General features: G+C 45.1%; 1 protein-coding gene across 1 annotated transcript in view; it reads left to right on the forward strand.

Moving 5' to 3' along the window:
* Eif2ak4 (eukaryotic translation initiation factor 2 alpha kinase 4) overlaps positions 1–20,937 on the forward strand; it is an 85,368-nt gene that overhangs the window by 40,039 nt on the left and 24,392 nt on the right. Inside the window, exons 12-23 of the mRNA NM_001105744.2 lie at positions 1,874–2,301; positions 3,274–3,343; positions 5,805–5,888; positions 7,293–7,415; positions 10,100–10,204; positions 12,398–12,455; positions 13,274–13,353; positions 14,426–14,527; positions 16,303–16,356; positions 18,369–18,605; positions 19,953–20,028; positions 20,797–20,918. Of these exons, the coding sequence (NP_001099214.2) occupies positions 1,874–2,301; positions 3,274–3,343; positions 5,805–5,888; positions 7,293–7,415; positions 10,100–10,204; positions 12,398–12,455; positions 13,274–13,353; positions 14,426–14,527; positions 16,303–16,356; positions 18,369–18,605; positions 19,953–20,028; positions 20,797–20,918 (1,539 nt within the window). The remainder of the gene's footprint in view (positions 1–1,873; positions 2,302–3,273; positions 3,344–5,804; positions 5,889–7,292; positions 7,416–10,099; positions 10,205–12,397; positions 12,456–13,273; positions 13,354–14,425; positions 14,528–16,302; positions 16,357–18,368; positions 18,606–19,952; positions 20,029–20,796; positions 20,919–20,937) is intronic.

A 20,937-nucleotide genomic window follows, 5' to 3' on the forward strand; every position in this document is an offset into this window, starting at 1 on the left:
TGTTTCATGCTGTGCTGAGATCAAACCCGGGGTTCGTGTGTGCTTGGCAAACACTCTACACGTGAGCTATCCCCGACAGGTTTTTGAGGATTATACAGTCCAGGCTGTTCTCTGACTCAGTGTGGCTAAGGATGGCCCTCAGCCCCTGGCCCTCTTGCCTACGTCTCCCTGTGTTAGGATTACATTTCCATTTTAGAAGTGTCTCTCTTACTGTGCAGGCCTCTCAGCCAAAACAAGTAATTGTCCCACAATAAAAGAAGGCCAGCCTTTAGCAGGTATCCTACAAGGAAACTCACAGTTCTAGGAGGAGTTTAATTCACAATGTCATTTTTATTAACTCCTTGTCTTTTTTTAGATTCTTGAATTTGAACACTAACAAACTTCATTTCTTTCTTTCTCTTCTTGTCTTTTTTTGGACAGGGCCCTTATAACCTTTCTCATTTACATGATCTTAAAGATGATTAGCGAGCTGCCGTACATACCAAGGGCATCTTCACCTGAGGCCCCCCTTTCTCCTCTTGAGACCCCAGCTCTCACCCCCTCTCCAGACTGAGTGGAGAAGCCAGTTTCACCATCAGGCTTCTTTAGCAGTTGCCCTTCACCATTTGAACACATCTGGACAAATGAATTGCTAGGAGTTTTCAGTGCGTTAACTCTTTTTACGTAAATGTGAAGGAAAAGCTGGTACCCTTAGTTCAGTCAAACCAGTGGAACCTTCTGGGAGGGCGCTGTGTGAGCGAGCACACTGGCCTTGAAGACTTTCTGTTGTTTCTCTGTGCTCCTGTTTTTATTGCTTGATTTTATATCACCGTTTTGAATCTTAGTTGGGTGACAAAAATCAATGGGCAGCATTCTGTTGATGGTGATCTCTACTACTGTTGGTCAAGCACACCTCCCTGGAGCTGTGAGAGAGTTCTTTCTCCATATGTTCGAATTTATTCCTTAGTGTCCCCATTCAGCTAGCAGTGAAAATGTATAAACACCATGTAGGTAAGAAAACTGAGTCTCAAGGAAGCGGAATATCTCCCCCAAATTTACATGCCTTAGAAATTCTTCATAAAATAATTTTTAATTTAATTTTAATTAATTTAGCTTTGTTAAAATTTCTGGAGTTTCATCCATCTTTGGTGACTTTGAGGATTAAGAAAATAAAATCATCAGATAAAAACTTAACACTGGTTTTAGAAAATTAATTTTACTTTAAAATTAAAATGTATTTTGATATGTATTTAGCAAATATAGCAATGGAAGAATAGGAAGTAATTTTCATGAAAATTAATGGAACTTATGACTCCAAATGTTAACCTAATTTTAAAGAAAATGTTACACTTATTGATAAAGAAATAAATGACTAAGACAAGCACGGTGGTCCATGCCTGCATTCCAGCACTCAAAAGACGGAGGCAGGAGGCTGCAGAGTCTAAGGTTAGCTTAATCCATAGGGAGTTTGAGACTAGCTTGGGCTAAACAAGACCCTGCCTAAAAACGAAAGAAAAGGTGTATTCTGGTAATCCCAGCTCTGAAGTAGAAGGATGTCAAGTCCCAGGCCTGGCTACATAGTGAGATATTTCCCCAAAAAAGAGAGAGTAGAGGGAGGGGTGAGGAAAAAGGGAAAGAAACAAGGAAGCAGAGAGATGAAATGCATGCCCTCTCCAGGGCCTTCCAGCAGAATCCTCACATAGGAATTTCTTGAACTTTTTCCCTGTTTGAGGCAACCGAGGCTTAAATCCAAGCTTTGTGGCTCTTAACTTTTATTATGGGTTCTCAGACTCCAAATTCTGCTGGGGAGGAAACGGGACCATTCGGTAAAAATGCCAGTGTGCAGGGTTCTGGGCTAGGAATCTGACCAGGTCCTGTCCCCTACTGCCGGCAGGTGCAAAACAAGCTTGATGGCTGTTGCTATGCTGTGAAGCGCATCCCTATCAACCCTGCAAGCAGGCAGTTCCGCAGGATCAAGGGCGAGGTGACGCTGCTATCGCGCCTGCACCATGAGAACATTGTACGCTACTACAACGCCTGGATCGAACGGCATGAGCGCCCAGCGGTGCCAGGGACACCACCCCCAGACTACATACCCCAGGCCCAGAACAGCTCAGCCACCGGCGGGAAAGCATCAGGCGACACTGAGGAACTGGGCAGCGTGGAGGCTGCAGCACCACCGCCCATCCTCAGCAGCTCAGTGGAGTGGAGCACATCTGCAGAGCGCTCTAACAGCGCCCGTTTCCCAGTCACAGGCCAGGACTCCAGCAGCGATGAGGAAGATGAGGACGAGCGCGATGGTGTCTTCTCACAGTCCTTTCTGTAAGTGCTTGCGATAGAGGACCCCGGCCCTAACCCAATAAAAGGCTCACACCAGAGGTACTCAGAATCCCAGTGTTGTTGACCCTGCTAAGAAAGAAGCAAACTGAAGAAACTTCCTCTTTCGGGGAGTAGCCAATTGCAACCCAGAGGAATTTTAAAGATTACCCACATCCAAGGCCAGAAGAAAGGAAAAGCAGATGTGATTTCCAATACTTTATCTTGATACATTTAAGAGAATTTGTGACTGTTTTAAATCAGTTTCCAACTCTGTGGACCACTTAAGAGTCTTGATAACTAACTGCCCACCAGACACGAAATTATGACCCAAGGTCATTTGTCTTAACAGTTTACTTCATTGTACTCAGTTGGACATAATTTATTACACCTCTTCACAATTAATTACTTTGTGAAACAATCAAACTCCTTCTTAAAGAGTTCTCTGTTAGGGGCTTGAGAGAGGGCTCTGGGTAAGAGAGCTTTTTGCTCTTTCAGAGGAGTTGAGTTCGATACCCAGCACCTACCTAACTGCTAACCATCAGTAACTTCAGCCCCAGGGAATCACACGCCCCCTCTGGCCTCTACAGGCACAGCTTACACATGGCACACAGACAATGATGGCAAAACACCCATACATACAAAATAAAGATTTAAATAAATAAATAAAAGTGCTGTGTTTAGGTAACAGAAAAGAAAAAACAACAGCCCATCTGTATTGGTATTGTAGGGTAGTGGTGTGTCTTAGTTACCGTGCTATTGCTGGGAAGAGACCCCAAAGAGCCTTCCAGCAAGGCTCCTAATCTCCAACCAGAGACCAAGCATTCACTGTATAAGCCTGCGGAGGCCGTCCTCCTTCAGACCACCCATGGGAGAATGCTCTAGCTTCTTTGCTTTTCTGGTGAACTAAAAAGAATGTCGGCGTTTGTTGATTGGTTGGTTTGTTGGTTTAATATGTCTTTATTTCCCTCTTTTAAGACCTGCTTCAGATTCTGACAGTGACATCATCTTTGACAATGAAGATGAAAACAGTAAAAGTCAGAATCAGGTAAATATGTAAGTAGAAGTTACCTAGTTCCATTCAGAGCATGATATATAAGGAAATGACATCATCTAATGTTATAAACATCAGGTAGAATGTCGGAACCTTAATCTGATATGTGAATATCAGTTTAAAAATACAGCCATTCATATAAAATAAATCCTATTTTTGGCTTTTATTCACATCATAAATTTATACTGATATATACATATATAAATTTATCATAAATTTTATACTGACATATAGAAGAAAATTGACATACTTTTTCAAATGGTGGAAAGTCTCACAGAGGAGCTAGAGAGATGGCTTAGCAGTTAAGAGCTCTTAACTATGCTCTTGCAGGCCTGAGCTTGGTCCCCATCATTCACATGATAACTCACGACACCTGTAAACCCTGTCCCAGGGGATCCAGTGTCCTCTGACCTCCACAGGCATCGGTACACATGGTGTGCATAAACTCAGGCAGGTATACATGTATACAAATACATCTAATTCAAAAAATCATTTTAAGTTACATAGAGGATTGGGAAATGTTTTCTGTGGTTGGGGATGGGGATTGAAAGCAAATTAAACAGTCTCATTGTGGAGTTAGCCTCTTCCCTTCAGTTAATCTTGATGCTCAGTTTGATAAACCATCTTCTAGAACAGTATTTTAACTCTGTAGCATGATCCTGCAGTGTGTGGTGAGTAATTGAAAGGATCACAGCCAGCCTTATTTTATTTCTGATGTTGTGGACAAGAGGAGAGAATGCCAGAATGCACCTTACTTTTAGTAAAAGTAAGAGTTGATAGAACTTGTCCTTTCCGGGAACAGGTCAGGGGAATGGGGTGCCCTTGAAAAGGAACTGAGCCCAGTTCCCAGGACCCAGGTCAGGCAGTTCACAGTTGCCCATAACTCCAGTTCCAGATGCTTACTGGATGTGTACTGGGGGGTGATATAAAGCACATTTCTCCATATGGCTCATGGTTTTAAAGGCTCGACAAACACTCCGGACCCTCAGATCCCACGTAGCCCTGTTTGCTTCTCTGGTCAGGATCAGAGCCGCAGGCTGGTGCCTCAAGCTCAGAGTAGCAACAATGAGCTGACTACTGTATCCCAAGTCTGCGATAACTGGATGATCTCTGGTGTTTACAAGTTCACTCACAGGATATAAACATGTAGACCCTCTTAATACACATTTCAATTGATTTGAAGATTTGAATGAATTAGCCAGTATGTTTTTAATAAGTATTGTTAGTTAAAAACCACTTAAGCTCCTTTGCTTTCCTTTTTTAATTATAAAGTTAGCCACAGTAATAGCATAAATAGCCTAAACTGCACAAGTTATATTTGCTTTAGTGTTAGTTGTGCACTTAATTACCAAGGGCAACAAATTCATGCTTCCAGTTTGGTTCAATTAAAGACAGCATCCCATGAGCATTCTAATTGATGGGTAGGAACCTCAAGGACTTAATAATCTCCACAGACGCTCCACAGAGAAGATAAGTAATTTAGTACTTGAATCCAGTTATTTCAAGAGGAGAACTTTTTAATTTTCTTTGAAAAGGGAAAATATTAAAAAATGTTCTTCCTTATAAAAACTGTAGTCAGGGGACCAGAGAGCAGTTAAGAACATGTGATGTTCTTCAGAGAACTGAATCTAAGCACTGTCTGGTGGCTCACCGCTGCCTGGTTCTCCAGCTTCAGGAAATCCTGTGACCTCTTCTAGCCTCCACAGGCCCTTGCACTCACATGCGCACACCCACACACAGACATGCACATAGAGACAGAACTGGAAAAAATAAAATCTAATAAAACCCTTGTAAGTCTGGAACAATCAGAAACTAATACTGTTCCTTAAATACGTGTATCCAGAAGACCTAGAACATATTTTAATGCACCTGTATGTGCTTCTGTTTGAGGTTATGCACACCGTTTGAGCTGCCCCATGGAGCTCTAGGGCACTGGATCCCCTGAACTCTGGAGTTAGGTAGTTGTGAACTGCCTGATGTTAGTGCTGAGAATGGAGCCCAGGTCTTCTGCAAGAGCAGTAAGCACTCTAAAGCCATGGAGCCAGTAACTATTTTCTGGGCTCTCCAACCCTAGAAAAGACTTTTTTTGAAGGTACTATAAAGAAAATTACCCACGGGAGACAAGCGAGTTGGCCTTGTGAGGAAGTGGTCTGCGTATCACTTGCTACTTATAAGTGACCGCTAAGGTGTGTTCAGGGTGTAGCCCAGAGGACACTGAACCTTCTGACAGTGAGAAGAAGCTGTTAACACAGGCTTGCCCTGTGTTCATTCCATCCTTCTTACCAGCAGATCCCCAAGCTTCCAAAGGATGGTAGTTGTTCTCTGCTCTGATGTCCCCTAAAGTGATAGGAGGCCATGCCCAGGAGGTTGGGGCCTTAGACACAATTCTTGAAGGTGATGACGCTCTTGTTGAATTTCAGCCCTCAGTTTGAGTTCTGTGATCCTCTTGATTCAGGATGAAGACTGCAATGAAAAGGACAGTCGCCATGAGATTGAGCCATCAGTGACGACCGAGGCTGTGCACTACCTGTACATCCAGGTGAGAGGCTGGTGGGCAGCTCCATGATGGGTCCCTCGCATTGCTTGTTGGCAGCATGTTTTGTGATACAGTGCAAGGCTGTGGACAAGAGGCCTGCTTGGCACTGCCGAGGAGTAAGGCCAGGGAAGCTGGAGCATGAAAGGAGCCTCCCCCAGCCTGGAACCCATCCTTTTGCAGTGTTATCAGAAGGCGCCATGGGGCAGCCCTGGGCCTAGGCTGTGCAAGTGCACATCCTAGATCTACCTGCCAACATTGTGTGAGCTTAGATGAAGTTCCTCATTCCTTTGTGCCTCAGTTTCCCACAGATTAACTATTGATACTTCTCACAACCATGTCTGAGTCTGCTGGATGCAGGAGTGGGCATGCCCAAGCTGTCTCTATGTGACCTTTCTCTAGTCCTGTGAAGTAGGTGGGACTCTTGGTATCTCAGCCCTGAGTGAGGCCTGGAGGGTGACTCAGAATGCGCCATGACGATTCTGAGGATGAGGAAGAAGGCTGATGTGTAAAACAGCAACACTTCTGCCTGAGGAATTTCCTTCTCTGGCCCTGGCTGGGACCCAAAAGCTAGTTTCCACATTGACCTAAGACTTAAATAATGCTGCACTGTTTTCTCTCTCAGTATACCAGGAAAGGCTGAGACAGAGCCCTGCCTGAATGTTTCCATGCGTCTGATGTTTTTCTCTAGAGTCAAAGAACATTTGTTATTCGTGTACAAATAAAGCCAGGGACATCATTAGGCTAATTAGCTATTCTTGGAAATTTGAGATTGGAAACGATCTTGTAACATAATAACATCTTACTGAAATCTCAGTTTTCATGCTTGTGACAAGGCTTTTAAACAAAAATGGAATTTAAAAACAAGCAGCCAGGATGCAGAGACCTTGTCTTAATCCCACTGCAGTGGGGAGGTTACATAACCTGCTAATATTATGTATTTTTGTGCCAATGTATTCTTCAGTATTATTGGTTATTAATACTATTGTTAAATGTGTATTTGTCTCTACTGGTTTTAGGGGTGTTTGGGGTGCTGGAGATGGTGCTTCACGTATGTTTGGAATGTGCCCTATCATTGAGCCAGTTCCTTATGCAAGATGGGTTTTTTTTCTTTCTCATACTCTCATTTGTTTCATTTTTTTAGCATTAAAAAGAAAGGCCGGGGCTGGGGATTTAGCTCAGTGGTAGAGCGCTTACCTAGGAAGCGCAAGGCCCTGGGTTCGATCCCCAGCTCCGAAAAAAAGAACCAAAAAAAAAAAAAAAAAAAAAAAAAAGAAAGGCCGTTCTTTCCAAGACTGTTTAAAATCCCTGTCATAAGTTTTAGCCTGAGTGATTGCACTGACTGCAGCTCCCCACCTTCTTGTGAGCCTTCGGTGTGATGGGCTCTGCTTGGTTTGTTCTTCCCTGTAGATGGAGTACTGCGAGAAGAGCACACTGCGAGACACCATTGACCAGGGGCTGTTCCGAGACACCAGCCGGCTCTGGAGGCTTTTCCGAGAGATTCTGGATGGATTAGCTTATATCCATGAGAAAGTAAACTTTATATCATCTCATGTCCATACCTCTATTTACATAAATTGTGCATTTATGTTGCATGAATGTTTGTGCATGTGTTGTGGGAATTAGGGATACGCTCCCCTTGTAATTGTGCTTGTGGATATAGATGGATTGGATGAGAATGGCCCCCATAGGTTCATGTGTTTGAATCTTGGTCTCCAGTTGGTGGAACTATTTGGGAAGGATTAGGAGGGGAGGTGTGTCACTGGAGGGATGTTTTGAGGTTCCAAAAGCCTGTGTCATTCCCAGGTTGCTTTCTCTTCCTGTAGTTCGTAGATCAGGATGCAAGCTCTCAGCTACTGCCATTTCAGCACCATGGCTGCCTGCCTGCTGCCATACTCCCTGCCTTGGTGGGCATAGACTCACCCTCTGAAACTTTAAGCCCAATTTCACGCTTTCTTCTGTAAAATTAAACAAGGTCTCTTGCCGAACATTTCAGCTAAACCAGCTACCCAGCCGGCTCTCAGGATCCATTTGTCTGCCACTCACGGTACCCAGCTTTACATGGGTGTTGAATATCTGAATTCAGGTCCTCAAGCTTTCATAGCAAATACTTTACCTACTGAACCATCTCCCTGGCTTATATTAAATTATACAAACTTATATTAAAAAAATCAAGCAGAAAATGGAGAACAAGCATACAAAATAAAACAAAGGAGGAAACTTTGTTATAATGAAATAGTCTTTTTACAATTATCTTTTTATTTGTATATACATGTGTGGGCCAATGAATTCCACTGTGCACATGTGGAGGTCAGAGAACAATTTTCTTTCCTTCTACCATGTGAATTCCACAAAATTACTCAGATTATCAGATTCTGTGGCAAGGACCTTTGCCGGCTGAGCCACCTAGCTGGTCATGGTATCTTATCACCACATAGCCTAAGTTCACCAAAGTATTTGCTCACTGACCCTTTATAAGACATTTGCCCACACCTCTGTAAGGAAAACATTTGGACTTGTACAGTGTTAAGGATGATTGTAGCGGTGAATTAGTTAACCGCTTTGGCTCCTGGCAGGTGGCGCATGTGCTGCACCAGCCAAGAGTTCTCTGGATTCCTGAATGAAAGACACACACACACACACACACACACACACACACACACACACACACACACACCAGCTAATTTTGTTATGCCTTGACTAGCTCAATGGTTGGGCATTTCTAAACCTCCCGTCAGCCAGCACATTCTCCCCCGAGGCAGTCCTGACTTAACACCTCTTAAATCTATATTGTATATGATGCCCTGGTTCCTTCTGGGTGCCCTCCTTATCTTTGCTGCCCAGGATGCTTCTGGGCAGCCTTTCTGGGGACTGCTTTCCATCTTGTACCTACATGTTGGCCCTTACTCCCTCCTGTTCCTTCCCAGTGTGGTCTGTCCTAGTCTCTCTTCTGGCAGAGACCCTATGTTTCCTCTCCCAGGAACCTAGAAGTTGCCCACCCCCCTCCAGCCATTGGCTGTTGGCTCTTTACTAATCAATCAAAAACCAATTGGGGACAGGGACCTTCAGCATTTGGACATGCAGGTTCCCAATTTGGGGGCCGGATCAGGACAAAGCATTAGAATCAATTCCCAACAGATGATCCTTTGATGAAGTTGAGTGTAGAGTGTGAATGTGGTTCGTGCATACAGACCTGGCTCTAAGTGACCTAATGCTGTGCCTCCTAGGGACCTGGAGAAACTAGAGAGCTGCCCAGCAGAGAGCAGCGAGGCTCGGTAACTCAGCATAGCTGTGTGTAGAAATGTCATTTGAAAGCTACAAGTTGGCAGTTCAAGGTGAATGCTCTCAGTCCTGGCTTCTGGGTGAGACAGTGCTCACATCTTAAACAAGGAATTATCTAATGTTAGGGCTTTTTTCCCTCTGCTTCAAATTTTTTGGAACTTCAAAATGTTATAGTGTGCCCTGTTAATATTGAGAAGCCATGAAATCTACATGGCATAATTTGCAAGGTGGAAAATAAAAGGGAATTCTACTGGGCGTCATTAGACCTCTCATCTGTGCATCACCTACATGCACAGAGGCACAAACATGCAGCAAGCCCATGCTTGAGAGGGACTCTGGTTCTCAGAGCCAGAAGAGTGTCTGCTATATGGTATATGCCTTTACACTATAAAAAAAGACCAAAGAAGAGTTGTTGTTACATTTAGCGTCTTCTAAGTGGAGCAGTAAGCATGATGAGCCCTTATGAGGGGGAGAAAGCAGGGTCCCTGTGATGTTATCATTGAGCTCCTCCTGAGAGCTGGTGGCACAAACGTGAATTGTTAGAGCAGTGTGCAAGGCTCATGAAAGAGGCAAAACAGGTCAGTGTCCGTGCGATTGGAATGAGTGGACAGGTCCAAGAGTGTGGCAGACAGAGTAGTGCAAAGAAAAACCAGGAGAGGAAGGAAAGGAAAGTGGGGCCTAAGCAGAGAACAGGGGAAGGTAAGGAGTCTCTGAGGGAGCTGCTGAACAGAGCCTGGGAGTTGCCCCTGCTCAGGACCACAGTGAGGAGGTCAGAGGTCACAGGATATTCCAGAGACCAGACACCCAGGATCAGGAAGTCCCTGGGAGAAGACTCATTCAGTTGTCATCACAACACTCGGCCTTTAAAATCGGGAAACAACGTGCTGCACTCTGTGTGGGAAGCAGTTGTTGGAGTCTTCATTGTCTTCCAACAGGGAATGATTCACCGGGATTTGAAGCCTGTCAACATTTTTTTGGATTCTGATGACCATGTGAAAATAGGTGATTTTGGTTTGGCAACAGACCATCTGGCCTTCAATGTGAGTATTTTTTTTAAATCAGACTATGCCTGTAAATGACCTGGGTGCCTTAATAATCCTGGAAATACAGAGATGGAACAGTGATCGCCTGTGCCCTGCCATGTCTCCCTCTGCTGTGAGGCGAGTCTGAAGGGACAGGCAGTAAGTGTGTCTTAGGCTCTGAATCTTAGGGACGTGAAGTCATTGGTCGATGAACAATGTTTAGGTAAAAGGCATAAGATGCTTTATGAGATAATTTGGCAGTTGGGTCTCCTTATGAGGCATATGACAAGCTTTGCATCTGAGGAACTTTCCACTGGTTTGCAAAAGTGAGACTCAGTCCTGGACAAACACTGGCTCTGACGTTACAGATTGGTTTAGCATACAGAGCTAATGGATGAGCGGTGTAAGGAATGGTGAGATGAGAGTACGGAGAGGAGGAGATGTGTGGCCACGCAGAACAGGAAGTGTTGTAGACCCAGTGCTGTGGCACTGTTGAAGCATTTCATCAGTTAAACCTAGGAGTTGAAGACCAGCCGGGCCTCATAATGAGACCCCCATCACCCAAAGGAAAATAAGAGACTGTATAGCAACAGTGTGCTGTGTATGGATCCTATAAGGCCAGGCAGTGGGAGGCCAGCAGGCCAAAGGCAAGGGCAGAGCCCAGGAGGACTAGGACAAGGATCACCAGAGAAGCTAAGGGCCTAGGTGAGCAGACTTGGTTGTTTGAACATCCCATGTTCTGACTGGCTGAACCTGTAAAGTGTAGAAAGTCTGACATATAAAAAGGAAGTCTTTGGAAAGTTGGGCAGACTTGAGTGCCAGGGCTCTTTTTAATTATCATAAGCTGGGTTTTAGGTTCCATGATCTGTAGTAAGTGCAGCTCATTCCAAGACTATCAGAGAAAGAAAATGAATTTAGATGACAGGAACGACCATCAGGCTAATTTAGCAGATGAAGTTAGGAGCAGAGTGAGGAGCAGAAAAGAGCTGGGATTGAAGGTGGGTGCCATCTTCCCAGCACTCAGAAGGCAGAGGCAGGAGGACTATTTCAAGTTCCCAACCAGCTTAGGTTGCATAAGAAGCTCTAAGGCCGGCAGGGCTACAGAGTGAGGCTCTAACACAGCACAGCAAAGAAATGAAGAGGGACAAAAAGGACTGGCTCCTGCCCAGAACAGAGAACTGATAAAGTGTATTGAAAAGCGCTGAAACCAAGACAGATAACACAGAGAGAACCCAACTAAAGAACCCAGTGAGGTGCTGGGAAGTAGAGAGGCTCTACAGTCTCACCAATCTGCACACAGCCTTATCGCTGCCGTGTGCCCTGGCCTTGTCAACTCATGCCTCATCTATGAAATGTGTGGACTCTAGGGCCTGCTTCAAAGACTGAGCAGCAAAGGAGAAGCGAAGGCGAGTGATGGCGCCTGGAGCATGTCCTCGTGCTCTGGACGGCTCGGTTGCTTCTCTGCTGCTGTGATAACACCCTCTGGCCCAGGCAGTTACAGAGGGCAAGAGTCCATGCTGGCACAGCTGGAATAGCTGGCAGCTGGAACAAGCAGGAAACGGCTCACTGAGATGAGTCTTTCAAACCCTCTAAGCCTGCCCCAGCTGCAACTTCCTCCCGCAAGGCCACATCTCCTAGGCCTCCCCCAAATAGCCACCAACTAGAGACCAGTATTCAGATGCAGGAGGATATCTCCTTCAAACCACCAGACTTGGTTTACAGTGTGACCGTTAGGGTGTGGGAAAGAGGGCAAACTACCCAGTGTGTGCTTCAGCAAGGGACAACGGGGCCAGGTTAGTGACCAGCCTTTAGAGAAAACAAAATAGCAAAAGTGATATGGAGGAGGTTGCATCACTAGAAAAGGTAGAGCAATGGTTTGTCACTGTTTTTAATTCTCTTCTGCTTCCTGATGAACAGATTCTGTTCCTGGGGCTTGTGGGGTGAACATGAATTGATTTCTATAAGAATCTGGATATTTATGTCCTGTGAGAGCCATCCAGTGAATTCATCTTCCTCTTGCTTTCACTGGGTTTCCTTTGAACTTTGCACGAAAGAGTTAACTAAATATAAAAAATAAGTAAATACATTAAGTCAAAAAGCATGGTAATACTTATTCAGAGGTCCCTGTTAGCTTTTCAGTCTTCATTTAGAAACATATGAGCCATTTCCATGGGATGCTCTAAGGTTTAATATATACTCCCTGTGTTTTAGGCTGAAGGTAAACAGGACGACCAAGCAGGTGATCATGTGATTAAGTCAGACCCTTCAGGTAAAGCCTTTATTTCATCCATGTGTTTAAAAAGAAGACCATAAAACTTCTCAACCTGAAATCTGCCTTTTACTTATAAAAAACTTTATTCTGAAACAAATTGAAATTACTGTTTAAATAGTTTTTATGGAAGTTTAAGGGTTTTTTTCCTTTTACTATGTTAATTACTCTTAAGAAACACAAGCACTATCATTAGTAGAACAATGGTAATGGTGGTCTCCTGGGGGCCCAAAGCTGTGCTTTGACCAACTCTAATTAGTCCTGTAAGGTTACCTCAAGACCTGGCCTTTCTGGGGTCCTATCTTGTCCTAGCCTTTCTATGTAAGCAGAGACCTTTGTGTGAGGCAGTGTGGCCAGCCTAGGGCACAGATCAGTTACCTGTGCAGTGTTCACTTTCCTCCCCGGGGTGGGAGGGACAGGACTGCAGATAACAGAGCCAGCCCAGCTTTGCTTTAAAGAAGCCCTTTTGTTCTGGGCCAGGACACCACTCAGCAGGTAAAGTTGCCTGCCACTGAGCCTGATGACCTGAGTTCAGCCATTTGAGTCCAGAGGGTGGAAGGAATCCATGAGCTCCCACAAGTTGTCCTCTGGCCCTCACATGACATGCCACAGCATGCACACACCCACACAAATAAATAAAGATAACTAGGAGTTAGGAGGAAGCCCTTGGTTTTCAGTTTACTTTAGCTGGAGCTAGGGGTGTAGCTCACTGCCACTCACCGAGCATGCCCAAGACCCCGGGTTCAGTCCTGAGCACTGTGAAACAGCAAGGACGGACAGCTCAGTCCCCAGCTGGAATGCTCTCCTTTCCTCCATAGGCCATTTGACTGGCATGGTTGGCACCGCTCTGTATGTAAGCCCTGAGGTCCAAGGAAGTACCAAGTCTGCGTACAACCAGGTACTGTGTGTGTGTGTGTGTGTGTGTGTGTGTGTGTGTGTGTGTGTGTGTGTGTGTGTGTTTGGAGGTGAGGAGGTGGTGTCTCAGAGTGAGTTACAAGCAGAAGCATCAAGATAGTCACACAGGGTTTATCGATCAGCTGAAGTAGGAACAGCCATTCTAGCCAGAGCATGCAGCAGTGCCCAAGGGCAGCAACTGAAGCTGGCACTGCTGCAGAGGCTGGCACTTCCTCCATCCATTAGGACTGTGTGAGCTAACCTCTGTACTGTTCCCCTCCCCAGGTCAGGTTCATAGGGAGCAAGGCAGCCACTGGAGTAACAGCTGCGTTCCCAGCCCTTGCTGAGCTGACCTAGTGACGGTAGAACCCATGACGAGCAAGGAAGCAATAAGAGAAATGTCCTAAATTGGGATGAGGCCCATGAAGAACAGAATTGAGTAGCAAGGCAGTAGTGGGGCCTGGCAGACATTCAGAATTGTTTCCTTCAGCTCTAGGCATCCAGCTCTATTCTAGGCAGGTGCTCCACCATCAAACCACATCCTGAAACTCTCACACGGATGCCATTTAGAATAAAGGATGAACAAGATAAGTGAAGGCTAGGGACATGGCTCAGTTGGTAGGGCACTGGCTTGGCATGTGACAGGCTTGGTCCTATCAGTAGCACTGAGAAGCCATGGGTAGAGCATGCCCAGGAGGGGAAAGGGCTGAAGCAGTGGAAATAGCAAGCATCAAGAAGGGTCTTGGAAGGTGAATACATTCTGTACAGTGGGGTAGCTACAGCTTATAAAAATGTACAATAATTTTAAACATTGCAAATGACTAGATCTCAAATGTTCTTACCAGAGAGAGGGAGGGAAGGAGGGAGAGATGGTAACTATGTAAATAGATAGTCATGTTAGCTTGACTGTGATGGTTATTTCTGGGTGAAAATTTTGGATGATTTGCTTTTAAAATTATAGGTCTAAAACCTTGTTTCAGAACAGATCATCAAGTTCCTTAACTAAACCCCCAAGCTCCTGGAAATGCCACTTTGATATCAGAGCCCTCTAAAGGCAATTTCTGTCTTCCCCACAGAAAGTGGATCTCTTCAGCCTGGGAATTATCCTCTTTGAGATGTCGTATCACCCGATGGTGACTGCCTCAGAAAGAATTTTCGTTCTCAACCAACTTCGAGATGTGGGTGTCAGATATGTTTGATGAATAAATTTCCAGTATCCTCAGTCTCGTGTGGAGATCAGAACTCAAAGCAGGACTTTTTCCTGGTATTTATAAAATAGAAGAGGCTATCAATTGTTGATTCAAAAAAAATGGTCTTAGCTGATAGCCCAGGCTAGCCTGAAACATGAGATCCCCCTGTCTTATCCTTCTGAATGGCTTGGATTACAGATCCATGGCACCAAGCCTGGCTACCTTTTCTAATTTTAGTGACTCTCATTAGCTGATTCATGGTAAAATAATCAGTTCTGTCGCTTTCAGGGAAATGTCTTTGGGACAAGGAAGGTTGCTTCCTTTGAGTTGCCAACATTGCAGTTTTGGTAACTAAAGATTGTCAGCCTATGTTGTTCTGTGTTCTAGTGTGAGAAAACACACCTCTGTCAACGTGCCCAGTGTTGAGAAACAGTTTTGTTTGCTTGAGGCGAGCCAGCCTAGTCTACATGGCATTCTAGACCTTATCTTCTTACCCCCTCCAAAACATAAAGGTTTATATTGAATGGATCTGGTTTTGTAATGCCTAAAGCAAATCTCAATGACCAGAAGTTGAAATGGATCTGAAGTCTGGAGTCAGACCTCTGGGGTAGAGAATCTGCTGAACCTGCCACATGTGTGGCTCTCAGTCACTTGAGCTGCTTTTCCCCAGTGAAATTCCCACTCCTGTGCTTGGAATAAACCCTTGCCTCAGTTGCTGTTTGTGCTCATAGGGATGAGTGTTACAGGGGGCCCAGTCAAGGGTTCCCATGACAACGGGGCATTAAGAAAGTGGAAAGTAAAGTCTGGGCAATCTGAACTGTTATTCGTGAGCCAGAGGTCTGGAGAGCCTTTCTCATCCTTAGGGAGCAACAGCAAGCCTAAGTGCTTGTTAAGTTAAATCACATATATCAAGCCAGGCCTGGTGGGGCATGCCTACAGTCCCTGCGTATAAGAGAGAAGGAGCACGAGTTCAAGGCCAGCCTGGACTATGCATCAGCAAGACCCTGTCCACACGGCACACTAATAGACCACAGCAGTGCACACACTGTGGATGCTCTGAGGATACCTTGACAGCAGCATGTGGGTAGCAGGTGATAAGGCATAGATGAACCGAAAATGATTCTGCCACTCACCTTAGCTGGGATGGGTCTGGATGAGGATGTCCTTGAGGGCGTCCCTTTCTGTAATCTTGTTTTTTCATTTCAGGAATTTATAAACTGTCAGTTAATCTTGTAGCTGAGGTCCTGCTTATCAGAAAAACAGGGGCTTGGAGGAATGAGTGGGATTTGGATTTGCCCATTCTTTTTAGTTTGTTTGCTTCTGAGTCTTCTGGCCTCTGGCTTGGCTGTGTCTGAGGACACCCGTGACCTTCCACCTCCCAGTTTTCCTCTTAGGCCGATGCTTTCATGGAATCTCACCTCTTTTCACCATGTGCTTCACTAAATTGCTTTGTGTTTATGTGAAACCCTTACATTTAATTTATTCCTTATGCCGACTTTTATTGACAATTATAGTCATGGCAAAAATCTCTTATTGAAATTATCTTTTATTTAAACTTAAAGGAGGTGATTTGCATAACGGAGGCCGTCACTTGGGTAATGTCTGTGTTAATAGACTGTACTGCATAGTGAGCACAGGGCGTGGAGACGTTGTCTTGTTAGCAAATCTTAATTTGCTCTTTGGTTATCTTACTGTGCTGAATAAAAGCTTTGCCTGTGGCAACCTGCCAAGCGCTTGCTGATTTGAATATAATACTCTTTTAGCCCACGTCACCCAAGTTCCCAGACGACTTTGAGGACGGAGAGCATACAAAGCAGGTAATTTGCTGAGGCCTTAATTGCTGCGTCTTCAGTCTTGGGTTTTAATTACTGTTTCTCTCGGTTTTCAATTAGTAATCTTCTGCCACTCAGTCTCTTGTGTTCAAGGAACAACATGGGGGGAAATATCAAAAGACGGAGCTCTTAAGATGTTGCTAGGCTTGAAATGCACTATAGAAAGGCCCAGGTCTGACAGCAAATTAACCCACTCCAGAGCTCTTTGTGTGCTCAATTGTGCCTTCAAGTGTTACTTGGTGTGTTAGTTACCACGGGCTTAGCTGGGAGGAGACGCTTTTACCACAAGCTGCGTTAGATAGAACTCAGGACTTACAGGCAAAAAGTTACAATCTCTGTCTCACAGTTGAAGTAATGCAGGTTGTGCAGGGAGGTCTACAGTCTGCTCCCTGGGCAGTCTGCTCTTACAGGGCTTCGGAATTACTTGGTTTTATAGTACCAGGGAATCAAACATAGGGAAGTGCCCCACCACTGAACTATCTGTGCAGTAGCTGTCACAGTATTTCACAGCAAGGTAATTTCCCACATACACCATAACCATCAGTGCGTGTGTGTGTGTGTGTGTGTGTGTGTGTGTGTGTGTGTGTGTGTGTGTCACCTTAAGCGAACACTGGCACCCAGACCATCTGAGAGCTCCTAAGTGAGCTGTGTGCCATCTCTGGTATCCTTTCTTCTTCCTGATGGTTGTTTGCTGTGAAGGTTGTTGAAACCTTCACTCGCTAATACTCATGTCATAGGGAAATTTCTTCCTTACATTGACTGTTGTTGACAGTGAGAGTCAGGGCAAACGTCTCTTACTTAAACTGTAAGCATGGAGAACAGGAACATAAACAGAGCATGTCAGCATCTGCAACTTCTTATTGACTGCATGGCCGCTGGCCTTGCCACTGCACATGTGTAAGATTTTAGTTTTTCTTTCCTGTGAGATAGGTAAGAGATATCTTTTTATTTCTGTTCGAGTAAGCTTCTATACTTCGATGTGTTTAGCATGACACTATTTAATGCTAACAGGGTCATTCGGTCACCTCTATTTAATTAGTAAAGAGCAGGCTGGTGCCTGTTGTAGTTATCTTGTCAGCTGCTATTTCCCATTTGGATTAGTCATTCGCTGTGGTTTTGGGTGTCATAACTATAAATTCTCACTATAGATAGGGTCTCTCTACATACTCCTAGCTGTCCTAAAGCTCACTATGTAGACCAGGCTGGCCTTGAACTCACAGAGATTCACCTGCCTCTGCTTCTACCACGCCCACCAAAAGGTATTTTAAAAATACATTGAGATGTTTAATACAATCCACCTAAAAATCGAAATTTTCTGTTCACAATTATTCTGCCAACTTTTTTTCATAAATTCTTGTTGTAAACTACAGGATTGGCACATGTCTTTAATTCCCGCATTTGGGAGACAGATGCAGGTGAATCTCTTTGAGTTCAAAGCATGGTCTACATATGGCAAGTTCCAGGCCAAGTGGGCTGTATACTGAGGAGACTGTCTCTAGAGAGAGAGCCCTTAGGGAGCCTTGTAAAGGCTTGTGCTGCTTCAGGGGGTTCTCGACTGTGGAGGCAACAGTGAGAGCGGGAGGATTCCAGGGGACAGAATGAGTAAACACAGAGGAGGGAAAGTGAGGGAAAGTGAGGACTGCCGTGTGCTTTGTGTAAGCACTAGCATTAAGCGTGGGCTCGTGGTGTTTTCTAGGTGTCTCTTCTTCTATACAGTCATTTGTGTTATAAGACTAAGCTCAGCTTCTGTGTGCTTTGCTAAGTTGAGGGTGTTTTTGATTGTTGGTGAGGAGATATAAAAAGGGCCCTCTCCCTTTCAAGGAATAAATACTCCAGTTACATTTATGCACAAGTCTGTGGTCATGAGGCACTGATGGCGCAAGCAGAGATCTCGGCAGTGCCAACTGAGCATAGAAAGTACCCTGAATGACCGCCATGGGAGGTCCCTGAGCTTCACCTGCTGTCTCCTTACCAGCTGTGTGCCTGTCACATTGCAGAAATCTGTCATCTCCTGGCTGTTAAACCATGATCCAGCCAAACGGCCCACAGCCATGGAGCTGCTCAAGAGTGAGCTGCTCCCCCCACCACAGATGGAGGAGTCGGAGCTGCATGAAGTGCTGCACCACACGCTGGCCAACACGGATGGGAAGGCCTACCGCACCATGATGAGCCAGCTCTTCTGCCAGCACAGCTCCCCCGCCATAGACTACACCTACGACAGCGACATCCTGAAGGTGGGCTGCGTCAGCATGTCGTGTAGTTCCCTAAACTTTTAAATTTACTCTTTGATAGCTTCTATGTATGTCTGTGATGCATTCTGATCAAACTCATCCCTCAGCCCTTTCTTATCTTCCTCCCACCCCTAATACCCTTTCTCCTACTAAATGCTTGTCTAACCTTCATGTCTTATGTTTTTATAGTTTTTTAATAGCACTTATGTAAGGGGGTGGGGCACGCATGTGTCATGGTACACATATTGTGGTCAGAGGACAACCTGTAGGAATGTGTGTGTCTCAGGGATTGAACCCACACTGCCAGGCTAGGCAGCAGATGCCTTTACCTGCTAAGCCATCCCGTGTCTGTGTCTCTTTGTCTTGTTTGGGTTTTCCTTTGTGATCTACTGGGTTTAACCAGCTATTCCTGCACTGTAAGTTCTTGGCTTAAGTTCCCAAAAGCCCCAAAAAATGCATGCAAACTGTGTGACTGCATAGTCAGGGAAGAGCTAATAATCACTCTCCTGATCCTCGATCCTTCCCACTCTGTGCCCACCCAAGAGACTGAGAGGCAGAACCCATCTCAGATGTCCAGCCAGGGATGCCCCAGCGGTCAGATGTGCATGGGGTGACACAGTGGCTCCCAGCTCTGGCAGACAGCCTAGGAAGCTCAGGTGCAAGGTGCCCGGCTCCTCGGCCCTTCTGCGCCTTCAGCTGTGCGTCTCAAGCGTCTTGAAAAGCTTCCAGACAGTGTCAGAAGAGTAGTCAAAGATGCCATCTTAGGAGCCTCTATTATTTCACTTCTAAAAGTAAAAAACAAAAATAAAAATAAAAAAAAACCACAGGAGCCCCTGAAATAATTTAGAGAAATGTTTAAAAAGTTGAGTGAGTAGGTAACCAAGACTGGCTGTCCTTGCCATCTATTTCTATATAGTTAGCTGTGGTATAATTTTAGAAGATGGAGTTTAGAGGAAACTATACATTTTAAGTGTGTATGATCATGTACACCCTGCAGACACTGAAGAGGATTGTGACCGGGCAACACAGTGAGCCCCTGTCTCAGAAACAAGAGCAGAGCTTGACTGTCTAGTAATAATCAGGTCTCTTTGTAAGACTACAACTAACTTTATTTTGTCTTTTGACTTATTTTTTATTTCTAAAATACTGTAATAAAATGGAATGAAAAGGAAATACCTTAAACAAATATCCATGTCTCTCCTCTAAATATGTCTAAAGAGACAGTCACTCCAGACCTCTGCTGTGATCTTGGGACTAACTTGTGCAGCACCAAACACAAACCACAGAGGAGCGTTTCAGAGGAATCTTGGGTTAGGCTCTGCTGATGACATTTAATCGGTCTTGTTTTAGGGCAACTTCTTGATTCGCACAGCCAAGATCCAGCAGCTTGTGTGTGAAACCATCGTCCGCGTCTTCAAAAGGCATGGTATGTCTTCCCTGAAAATCACTCCTCAGAGAGTTTTCTAAACATCATTAGAAAGTAAAGTGTGTGCACACAAGCATAAGAACCTGAGTTCGGTCCGCAGCACCTACCTCGGCCTCACACATCTGCAACCCCAGCAGTAGGGCGGGACACAGAGACAGGAAGATCCCCAAGCTCAGTGGGCAGACAGCCCACTCAATACACTCAGGCTCAGTGAGAGCAGTTGAGACAGACACCTGACAGCAACCCATAGCATAAGTGCAAGCACACATGTACAAACCCATGCACATGTGCACACACCAACACAAACACATACCCCATGGGTATACACACACACAGAAAGAAAGGAAAGCCAGATGTGGCTGTAATCTCAGCACTCAGGAGGCTAAGGCAAGAGGCTTGAAGCCAGCTGAGGCAATATAGTGAGACCCAGTCTCAATAAAAGAGAGAATTTACTATAGGTAGATTTTGGTATGACCGTATTAAGATCCATTTATAAGCAGTTGGCCCAGCTTGTTGAAGAGAAACTGTTAATTATCCCCACCTTGCTACTAAAATACATTTGGCTCATAGATAGAGTCTTACTAAGTCACAGACTTAGCCCGGCTCAGCTCTACGTGGATCCATCTGGAACATTATTAACCAGTATTGGGAATACTAGGAATAGTGTCCCAGGGGCAGCTCGCTCGCCTGTGTGCTTGTGTGCATTTTGGGTTGCCTGAAGGAAGCACAGACCCGAGGCTCAGTGGCTCTCTCTGTATTTTGGTGTAGGAGCTGTCCAGCTGTGCACCCCGCTGCTGCTTCCCCGAAACAGGCAAATATATGAGCACAACGAAGCCGCTCTGTTCATGGATCACAGTGGCATGCTGGTGATGCTTCCTTTCGACCTGCGGGTGAGCCGGGATGCTGCTC

This window comes from Rattus norvegicus, chromosome 3 (assembly GCF_036323735.1).
Source record: "Rattus norvegicus strain BN/NHsdMcwi chromosome 3, GRCr8, whole genome shotgun sequence".
Lineage (NCBI taxonomy): Eukaryota > Metazoa > Chordata > Mammalia > Rodentia > Muridae > Rattus > Rattus norvegicus.